Genomic DNA, 10,803 nt, shown 5'->3' on the forward strand with positions numbered 1-10,803 from the left:
CCCCGGCCCCGCCACCCCCTGGCCCCGCCGCCGCCTCCCGCCGCTGCCCGCCCCGCCGGCTCCACGCTGCGCCCCGCGCGGTTCCGCGCAGCCCCGTGGGCTTCAGGGGTCGGCCCCAGGCAGCTTCACGGGTGAGGCCTAGAGAGCCCTGCGGCCCGGCCGCTCCCCTCAGATCCCCCGTGGGCTGTGCCGGGACAGACCGTGCCCTCGAGGGGCGCCGGCCTTATCGCGGCTTAGGAAGGGAGGTTAGGGCCCGAGAAAGTGATCCCAGCGGCCTTTGTCATGCAAGTGTCGCCATTCAGGGCCAGACTTCAGAGGGGTCTGTGGGGGGAGGGAGATGGACAAAGGGCTGAAGCATCACGACAGGCCGGTGTCTGTCACAGAAACACCCCGAGGGCTTCACAGCGAGCCCCTGGCACCACAGACGGCATGGAATGCCATGGCATTTACTGCTCCAAACACCCCCTGTGCTCTGGTGAGCCCCCACGCCACATGACATTGCACGACACGATTTATAATCACACAGAATCCCAGAATGTCAGGGGTTGGAAGGGACCTGGAAAGGTCATCCAGTGCAATCCCCCCATGGAGCAGGAACACCCAGATGAGGTTACACAGGAAGGTGTCCAGGCAGGTTGGAATGTCTGCAGAGAAGGAGACTCCACAACCCCCCTGGGCAGCCTGGGCCAGGCTCTGCCACCCTCACCGGGAAGAAATTTCTTCTCAGATTTAAGTGGAACCTCCTGTGTTCCAGTTTGCACCCATTGCCCCTTGTCCTGTCACTGGTTGTCACCGAGAAGAGCCTGGCTCCATCCTCCTGACACTCCCCCTTTCCATATTGATCCCCATGAATGAGTCCCCCCTCAGTCTCCTCCAGGCTCAAGAGCCCCAGCTCCCTCAGCCTTTCCTCATAACGAACCTACTGTCATATTTTTACAGCACATTGCTTCTTTTGTTCTACAGATCAACCCCAGGTTTGGCGTGAAGGACTTTTCTTAGGAAGAAATGCAGGACATTTCACCAGGTGTAGGCTTGATGATCAATATTTTTCGTCCCCGCCACCTCCTTCCCCTGCGATGGGCAGCAGATGTGAAGAACACACACAACTTCTGTGGAGCCTAAGGAAGTTTTAGGGTTCTTCTTTACCCATTTTGTTTAGAAACTGACATGGAAAAATAAAACATACTCCTCAGTCCATGAAAATGGCAGCTTGTGCAATAGCAGGTCACTTGTGCTTTGCACTTGAATTCTAGAGAGCCTCATTCTTCCGTTTTATTGAAAACATCTTTTTATATGTTGGGTTATCTGAGAAGACTGGTTTGACAATAGGAACATGGTCAGCTTTTACCTAATTACAGGAGTAATTTGAGTTCATTTAATGCCTTGCTTGAGCTTAATTTGCCTCCTTTGGAATTACTGCCATTTTTCTGATCAATTCAGATGTGCCCCGTCCTTTGGACAAGTCAATACTCATGAAAATCAAGCCGATCGGGAAAGAAAGGGGCATTCAGAGCAACTGCAGAGCCAGCCCCAAAATACACTCTGGGAATTAATGAGCCATAAGGAGGAAGGCGTATTAACAACCAACCACATCAAGGAGTCCTTTTCTTTCTCCTCTTAGCTGGATATATTGGATTAAAAGCCGCTACGACTGACTCACAGCTGTGGAAGGTTTGCATGCTTGCGTCCCGCTTGTCGAGCAGGAGGACGGCAATAATTGAGAGAGCGAGATGTCGCGGTGAAAAGGATCTAATTTGTTTTGCTGGCAGCGCAGGGCGGTTCACACTGTATGTTTTACGCATTCCCTATTAGTGACAGCAGGACTTTCCAGTTTGAACTTGTGAACCCATTTGTTGGGGCTGTTGAGACAGGAAAACTACAACTACACAAGCAATGTTCAAACTTTTATTTCAAACTTTTGCAATTAGTTACTGATCGATATGGAGAAAATCCCCCGGCAGTTTATTTTCTTTATAGTAACACGATAATACTGCAGCTTTACAGTAATCAGAACCCTGTCTCTAAAATCCATCTGCGTAACTGCAAGCAATTAAAAAAAGAGGATAAGTTTTGATATTGCTGACTATAGTCTGCCCTCAGGACTTCAAATTCTATTGCAGTAAAAATTTCCAGCTATGTGGACCCATCATGTGCTGTCATCAACATATAAAATACACCGTTAAACTTCATGTGGTTCTCAGTCCCGTGACCACAAATTAAAGTTGTAAGAGTGAAGAAGAACACATGGAAGAGTGAAATAGGTACAAGAGTCACACAACGAGTACGAAGTCAAAGCTGCGGAAGGGAAAATGAAGCACCTTCATCTTCAAACAAGGTCATTCCTGCCAAAGAAACGGTTCATCAGAACAAAGATGAGGCTTTTCTGATTCATATTTGAAAGATTCAGGGTTTTTTTAATCAGTCTGCATGAGCGAGACTTCACTTTGTTTAAAATATTTCTTACAAACTGCTTCGCTCCAGTTGGCTTTCTCCTTTCAGTTGTTTTAAAAACGAGAATTACTTCAGCTGGACAAGCCGGGCACAAACAATTTCACCACCCATCCCAGCAAAGAAGTTTGCATTGTTTTTAATTATTATTATTACTTTGTTATGCTTTTTTAAGCACTCTGTGTGCCACGGAGCGAGCTCTGAGCAAACACGCACATCTGCACAGTAAAATCGTTTTCCTGTCTGGTTGAGGTTTTCTACCGATCTCAAGCAACGACTTTCTGTTGTACGGGTTTGGTTTTTGACACTTGTTTGCTGTGTCTATTAAGATGTTAACAAGCAGTAAATGTGGAGGAAAAAAAACCACCAAGGCACACACCGGTACCGGAAACCACTGGGCAGAGCAGAAATCATGTAGAACACAAGAAAACCTTCAAATATCTTTGGCCTTTTGCTTGTTTCTGAGAGGCACTTGCAAAAAGAAAAAGGTCCAGCTTAAGAGATCCAGACACCCAAGAGGCACCAGTGCATCTCAACCCCACACTGAAAAAGGTATAAAGATGTTTTCCTGCAAGCTGCGTGGCCTGTACAGAAATCAATAAATAACACATAAATCTTCATGGTTTCCTGACAGATCCTTTTAAAAATCAGCCACTTCTCCCCGTGTTCCATAAAGAACTAGAAATACAGGATTAAAACAATTCTTTTCTCTTTTTTTAACACAATATTTAGGACGTAAAATTCAACCAGACAGTTTGATTTTGTTGCTAACCGGTTCTACAGTGAATCCAATGGCACAGAACAGGGTATATCTAAGTGCCTATAAACCCAAATTGGGTAATATTTGCACAACAAAATCCTAGCCCAGACATTTTAGCTTTTAATTAGGCCAGTGGAGCGCAACACTAGTTTCAGATTTCTTCCTTTTCAACTTCAGAGAATGAAAACTCTGAATTTTTTGTGCATAGTGAAGGCAATTGGTTCCTGTCCCTCCCACCTTCTCCCTCCATACATTATACGAAGTGAGGAAAACAGAAGGAATACTCGCCCCAAGAAAAGCGGTTGTAATTCAGCCAGAATCAAACCAAACCAATTTCTATCGCCCTGTTTGCAAATTAAATGACTTCAGAAGGGAAAAACCTTATTGAAGAGCATGTGAACAACTCCTGACCTAAACCATGTGCAAGACAACTCTATAAAGCTTATATAAAATGTACTCTATAACTTCTACAGCCCGAGTTTACCATTAACTGTCCCGAGATAACAATCTAATGTGTTTTTACCCTTGGTTTTTTGTTGTTGGCAAGACCCGTTCTCACCAGTGAGCACCCGGGGAGATGCTTGGGCAGCAAAAGGGAAGCGGGGAGCAGTTTCTCTTCATTTTCGTTTTGTCCTGTGAATGTTTCTCCTCCGCTTCCCCCTCGCCCCACTAAAATCCACGGAATAACAGCGGGCAGGCAATTCAGCAGCAATCGCGAAGCTGTTTGGGGTGGCAGGAGATGTGTGTGTGTTCTCAAAGCGAAAAGGAGCATCGTTGTGTCACACAAAGGAGTTTACAACCTGCTCCTCCTTCAGCTCTCGGTGCCCCAGGAAAGCGGCAGCACAACAGAATATGTAAGACGGTGCTGGACAGAGAGAAGGAACGAACAGAAGGCAACAATTCTTGACAAAAATCAGAGGTTTCTGCAGTGTCACCACAGCTGGGATACACAATTCCGTGCTACGCCATTTCTCAAAGTCATACCCATCGCATTACAGGTCTGGTTTTGGGGGACACCATGCTAACCCACAGCTGCCTTCATATCTTAGTGGCAACGACGAGATGTGTTGGTCCCTCCAGAACACAGCAGCAGAGGTTTGTAGTTCCAGAAGTAAAGAGTTTGCTGTCATCCCACCCTGGGAATCCACAGGCACAGAGCGGCCTCTGCAACACCGTGTGTGTCCGACAAGTCCCTGTCACCTTGGCCCGGTGCCTCTGTGTCTGGTGGGTGCAGGCAGTGGGGAATAAAAGGTGCAACAACACTAAAAATATACCTTTGACACCCTTGGGCTGGCCTGGGACAGGCCACCATGTGTCAAAAGATGAAGTGCTCAAAATTAAAACCAAAATTAATCCAAGGCACGTGCTTGAACACAGACGACTCGCAAAAGAGCAGCCAGCTGCGCTGGAAGAGGAATCCGCTGACTCCTCTCGGATAAGCACTAAACAGAAGACAGTTCACAATCATGTAGAAAACAAAACAAAAACCAAAAAACAGTGACAACTTTAGGAAAAAATGATGCTGATAATAATAAAAGGGCAGCGCCGCTAGAGCCATGGGAGATGGGCAGTCAGAGTGTTTAACAGCAAGCCCAGCCTGGTGGGGTTGTCCCTTTTATGTTAATATAATCCCCACTCCCAGCAGCAGAGGAACTTCCATCACCCGTGGATGAGGACATCATCTTTTCAATCAGGACCCTAGAAGACAAACATATATGAGTTTGTTTTGTTTTGTGGTTAATTTTTTTCTTTTTAACAAGCAATATTGGGCCACACAGCTTTTCAGCAGTATGAAAACGAAATTGCAATTCATTTCAGAAGGACACAAAAGTCCTTGATGATCAAACGATCGGGGTAAGGAACCTCGCAGCATTGACACCAGCGTCGCTGTTACGAAGACTCTGGATCATTCTCAGCGCCTCCTGCAACCACCTCACCTCACGTCCAGTTTGGGACTGGGACACAGCAAACTGGCTTCCCTGGTACTGCCCAACCTCAAGATCAGGTGCGAATATCCAGTCTAACACCTTTCAGGAAAGGTCGAATTCTCCATCAAAGGACTGGTGCATCGCAAAAGAATTTCTAACGCTTTTGCAAAAGAAGTCCCATCCTCCTGGTAGAGGCCAGTGATGAAAAAACATCCCTGGTATTGTTCAAAGAATTTTCTGTTTCCAAAAGCATGTCAGAGCTTAACCAAGGAGACAAAAACAACTTCTGACCTTTCAGAATTCAGTTTTCCTTCAGGAGATTTACTTGCCTGTTATTGCTGCTATTTGTTACTTACTGACAGCATCTCCCCTCACCCCGAAGACAGCCAGGCCTGAAAGAGGGAATTAACCCTTAGATCTACCACCTACCTCATGGACTCGTTAATATTCTTGTTTTCCTTCACCGACGTCTCCACCCAACCAGAAAAGCCATTTTCTTTGCTGAACCGATCCACTTCATCTCTCGTCACTGCCCACGGGGAAAGGTCGCACTGCAAAGCGAGAAATCAGTCATTTTAAGGTTAGCCTTTTAATTTTTAAGCTGGGAAGGGAATTCTCCCCCTTCCTGTGTGCAGGCAACAGGCTCAGCCCTTCACATCTCCCCAGACCACAAGCTGACAGAGAGTTCTCAGGGCAAGGTTCTTAACGGGATGTTGCAAGCGGCAATGGATTTATCTCATCTGAGATACCGACACACCTCAGTCAAACATGCATGGAATGGAGGTTCATCTGGCACGGGACAAGAAAACATTGTCACTCAGCCAAAATTCCCCAAATTTGCAAAATTCACCCAGAGGGAAAGTTCCTGGTGCGGTGCCGCTGCGGCTGATACCGACGGGATGGACGAAGAGGCAGTAAAAAGGACAGAAGACACAAAACCTGTCCCACAAGAGCTTGTGTTAGTGTGACCGCAGTACAGCCAAACGGGATTCACTAACGCAGGCAAAACGGTGCCTTAAAGCAGCTCTCGGGGGACAGCGATATTTGTGAAGAGGAGCAGAAAAGCCGCTCTGCTGCCCACCCATCACGTTTGTGAGTCATCTCCAGTTTTAGGCTCTCTCCAACCAGGCAAGTCTCAAACTGAATCAGGAAAGGGCTGTGGAGCCAACACTGGCACGCGAAGAACGGAAAGGTAGTTTTTAAGTGAAAAAAAATAAATCATTAAACGACAGCAATGATTCTACAGGGTGCAACTCGACACTGCGTCCCAATGAAAACCTGACATCCCTCTGGCAGCGCAGAATAGAAACTTCACCTGCAGCGTCATACACAACCTTCCCCAGCTACCGCAAATTAAAGACCAAAAGAGAAGAACAATAAAGCTTTATAACCCAGGAGCTACAGAGCTCGAGCTCCAACAGCCCAAGGCTGCATCCCCGGCCAGAGCAGTTAACATCTCAGTGCCGCCCATGGATCAAATCCCACCAGCGCCCTAGTTAAAAAGAAGGATCCTTGCTAGACAAAGAAAATTCAAGAAGAGTTATGAAAAGGATTAAAAAGACCACAGGCTACAGGGCAACCTGGGGTGAAACTTATTGCTAAGGGGGTCTCGTTGCGCTTTGCACACCCATGCACACACATGTGGGAGCTGCTCACTTTGTTGGCCAGCAGCAGGCAGGGCACGGGGCTCCCGTCCGGCAGCACCAGCTTGCTGTCCAGATCCTGCTTCCACTTCTGGCTGTTGCTGAATGTGCTGACGTTGGTGACATCGAACATGATCACACAGGCTGACGCATCTCTGTAGTACAGCCGGGTCATGGATGTGAAGCGTTCCTGCCCTTTGGAAAAAGAAAAACCCCCATCTCAGTTACCATTTTTAGATTTTTCGGGCAAGGTTTTTTCAGCTGACAGTAACAATCTGCACAAGGAAATACAGCGAGATGCATCCTGCCTGGGATTCCTCGGCAAGAGAACTGGAATAAAGTCTTCATCCTGACCCATGCACTCAGATGTGCCAGAAATACCTGCATTACTCCCGGTGCGACAATTTAAATTCAGCCTTGACCACACGTTCACCCCCCTGAGCAGGATCCCACTTGCAGCAGCGTCCCTGCTCCGGCAGGACCCGGCACAGGGCAGGATCCCCGAGAGAAAAACTGGAGACTAAACACAAAAAGCATCATCGCTCACGTACGCCGCTATTACTGCTCACACCTTAGGGCCTGCCTGTGCCACCCGAACTGCATCCCTGGGTCACTCGGCCGTGCTGCTGCGTGGTTCGATGGCAGCGGGACGCAGCACAGAGCGTCCCCATGGCATCGCAGCGGTGACAGCCAGCAGTCCCCACACCGCAGAGATTTCACTGAGGGCTCCCGTGCAGCCCCGGAGCTGCTCAAACAGGCGTTTTGCTCTGAAGCCATCGGGATCTGAGCACTGGGAGTTACCTCGAGCATCTTCCACCAGGGCGGAAGGTGATGCTGTGGGGACCGTCGCTGTGACCATTCCCCTCTGCTCGGGGTGCGACCTGCGTGGCCGCTCTGCTTTCCAAACATTAAACGCCTTTTTGGGGCTGAAATCAGAATCAGTTTCTTGCTGCAAACCTCTTGCTGCAATCTTCTCTTTCCTGTTTTCTTTTTGAGGGTTCCAGGCGAACGCATCTGAGAAGCGAAACTGGAGGAAACCACAACCTTGTTTTCCTCCCAACTCCAGATCCAGAGGTGCCGTTTCAGAGACACCACCGCACCGACCTGTCCTCGGAATTCTGCTGCGGGGGGATGCAGGAGCCACCTGTTTCCCTATCCCCTCTGCTCTGGCTTTGAAATCAAAAAGAAAGGCTCGACAGGATTTACAACCTGCGCTGCCGTCGTCTTTGCAGGTGGGCTTTTGATTAAGTATTTAAATTAGTGCTGCAAACTAGAGATGGCACTGCAAACCAGAGCAGTCCTGCCCCTTGGATCGACAGGCTTTGAAATATTTATTTTTGTAGCAGACTCCTATTGAAAGAAAGGAAAAAGAAAAAGGAAAAGGCCAAGCCATTGAGACCTCTCAATTCTGCTCTGTGGTTTGTGTGAACATACCTGCGATGTCCCAGAGCTGCAGTCGGACTGTCTCTGATTCCGACCACTGGACCACCTTCAGGGCAAAATCCACTGCAGAACACCCAGAAGAGAAAATAAACCTATTAGTGCCATTCTGCACCCTGGGGCTTGTTCCTGTGCAGCCTCTCACCATTTCCCACCACAGGGAATAATAAAAAATATAATATGAAAAATAATTTAGAAACATAAAATAAATTAAGAAATATGTGCATCTCTTATGCCAGGAGCGACAGTGGGGGTGCAGCCCCAGGGGGATGTGGCCCTTTGGTGTTTTCAACTTCTAATTCAACCCCTCTCTATTCATTAAATTTAAGCAGCCGTGTCAGGCCCCCACTATTCTGGGTCCTCAGGGAGATTTACCAGGTCAAACCTCGGCACCTCCTGCTCCTTGGAGTTTATTCAATTACACTGATGTTAACAAAGAAAAAACGATTCCGCTTAATCTTGTTCCCAGCCTCCTTGTTCCAAAGCTGCTGTTTCCCCATCATCTTTGCAGACACTCAATTTTACAGCACTACTGACGCTTTAGCAGTGGGATCACAGAATCCCAGAATGTCAGGGACTGGAAGGGACCTGGAAAGCTCATCCAGTGCAATCCCCCCATGGAGCAGGAACACCCAGATGAGGTTACACAGGAAGGTGTCCAGGCGGGTTGGAATGTCTGCAGAGAAGGAGACTCCACAACCCCCCTGGGCAGCCTGGGCCAGGCTCTGCCACCCTCACCAGGAACAAGTTTCTTCTCAAATTTAAATGGAACCTCCTGTGTTCCAGTTTGCACCCATTGCCCCTTGTCCTATCACTGGTTGTCACCGAGAAGAGCCTGGCTCCATCCTCCTGACACTCCCTCTTTCCATATTGATCCCCATGAATGAGTCCCCCCTCAGTCTCCTCTTGTCCAGCTCCAGAGCCCCAGCTCCCTCAGCCTTTCCTCACACGGGAGATGCTCCACTCCCTTCAGCATCTTGGTGGCTGCGCTGGACTCTCTCCAGCAGTTCCCTGTCCTGCTGGAACTGAGGGGCCACAACTGGACACAAGATTCCAGGTGTGGTCTCCCCAGGGCAGAGCAGAGGGGCAGGAGAACCTCTCTGACCTACTGACCACCCCCTTCTAGCCCACCCCAGGTACCATTGGCTTCCTGGCCACAAGGGCCCAGTGCTGGCTCATGGTCACCCTGCTGTCCCCAGGACCCCCAGGTCCCTTTCCCCTACGCTGCTCTCTAATAGGTCATTCCCCATCTTACACTGGAACCAGGGGTTGTTCCTGCCCAGATCCAAGACTCTACTCTTGCCCTTGGTATATTTCATTACATTTTCCCCGCCCAGCTCTCCAGCCTGTCCAGGTCTCTGATGGCAGCACAGCTTCCAGTGTCAGCCACTCCTCCCAGTTTCATGCTGTTAAATGTCCGTGTCCCCCCCCCGCCCGCGCTGTGCTCGTTTTTGCTGGAAGGAGCTGAGGTTGGATGTCAGACTCTCCAGGGTAGGACTCCTGGCTGTCCCCAGGGGCGATGGGGCACCTGAAGAGTGCCGGGGGTGCCGGGTTTGTCCCCAGCACCTGCGGCCGGAGCTGCAAACCCCGGAACGCACAGACGGGCGCTTGTTCCTTTACAGATTCTCGCTCCCATGTCTGCGGGGACGGGGGGCGGCAAGTTTCCCCTCGCAGCCTGCCAGCGAACGGGGCTTTACTGTAATTAATGCAATAGTTTTGCAGTCATTAACACAACAGCTATCGGGTGTTTCGAGCTGCAGGAGCTTTGCACCGGCGGACAAACCGCAGCGCTGGCTTTGCAAACCCGCCCACAGCCCCGGTAGCGAGACAGCGGCAGCACCAGCGCTCCCGGCCCGCGGTACCGGACCCGCTCACCTCCCACCGTGGACTTGTAGTGCCGGTTGAAGCTGTCGTTGGCGTAGCGCTGCACCAGCGAGGTCTTGCCCACCGTGGCGTCCCCGACCACCAGCACCTTGAACATGCGATCGCGCTGCCCCATCCCGGACACGTGACAGGACACGTGACAGCGGCGGCGGAACCGCCGCCCGAAACGGGGAAATGGGACTAGGAGTTCGAGACCCGGGACCGTCCCCGGCACCCCTGGACACCCAGAGCCCGCTCCAAGCACCAGCGCACCCCCAGACACTGCCCTCTGCACCCCTGCCCCTGCTCCGTGCACTCCTGAACCCCCAGACCGTGCTCTAAGTACCCATGCACCCCCAGACCCTGATCCAAGGACCCCTAGGTTTTGCCCTCTGCACCGCCAGACCCTGCTCCCAGTGCACCCCCGGACCCTGCCTTCTGCACCCCTGAGTCCCCAGACCCTGCTCCAGCTCTGCCCTCTGCATCCCCAGACCCTGTCCTGTGCACCCCTGAACCCCCAGACCCTGCTCCAAGCACCAGCGCACCTTCAGACCCTGTCCTGTGCATCCCTAGGCCCTGCCCCGTGCACCCCTGAACCCCAAAACCTTGCTCCAAGCACCAGTGCACCCCAAAATCCTGCCCTCTGCCCCCTCAGACCCTGCCCAAACCACCCCCGGGCTCTGGCCCATGCACCCGTAGACCCTGGCCCATGCACCACTGC

General features: G+C 50.4%; 1 protein-coding gene across 1 annotated transcript; it reads right to left on the reverse strand.

The window, feature by feature from the left end:
- Positions 1–1,891: 1,891 nt before the first annotated feature.
- RAB29 (RAB29, member RAS oncogene family) lies at positions 1,892–10,252 on the reverse strand. Its single transcript, XM_005515624.3, has 5 exons — positions 10,095–10,252; positions 8,214–8,285; positions 6,793–6,974; positions 5,566–5,687; positions 1,892–4,906 (listed from the first exon to the last, which is right to left on the reverse strand). Exons 1-5 carry the CDS (start codon positions 10,216–10,218, stop codon positions 4,789–4,791), a joined length of 618 nt encoding a protein of 205 aa, XP_005515681.2. The 5' UTR covers positions 10,219–10,252; the 3' UTR covers positions 1,892–4,788.
- Between the last annotated feature and the right edge of the window lie 551 nt (positions 10,253–10,803).

Source organism: Columba livia, chromosome 22 (genome assembly GCF_036013475.1).
Source record: "Columba livia isolate bColLiv1 breed racing homer chromosome 22, bColLiv1.pat.W.v2, whole genome shotgun sequence".
Lineage (NCBI taxonomy): Eukaryota > Metazoa > Chordata > Aves > Columbiformes > Columbidae > Columba > Columba livia.

Bases quoted from the DNA above. Each gene is read 5' to 3' on its own strand.
- RAB29 (XM_005515624.3), bottom strand. From the start codon at position 10,218: ATGGGGCAGCGCGATCGCATGTTCAAGGTGCTGGTGGTCGGGGACGCC. The intron at 8,286-10,094 runs GTGAGCGGGTCC...GGTGTTCTGCAG, and splicing joins CTACAAGTCCACGGTGGGAG to TGGATTTTGCCCTGAAGGTG. The intron at 6,975-8,213 runs GTATGTTCACAC...CTTTTTCCAAAG, and splicing joins GCAGCTCTGGGACATCGCAG to GGCAGGAACGCTTCACATCC.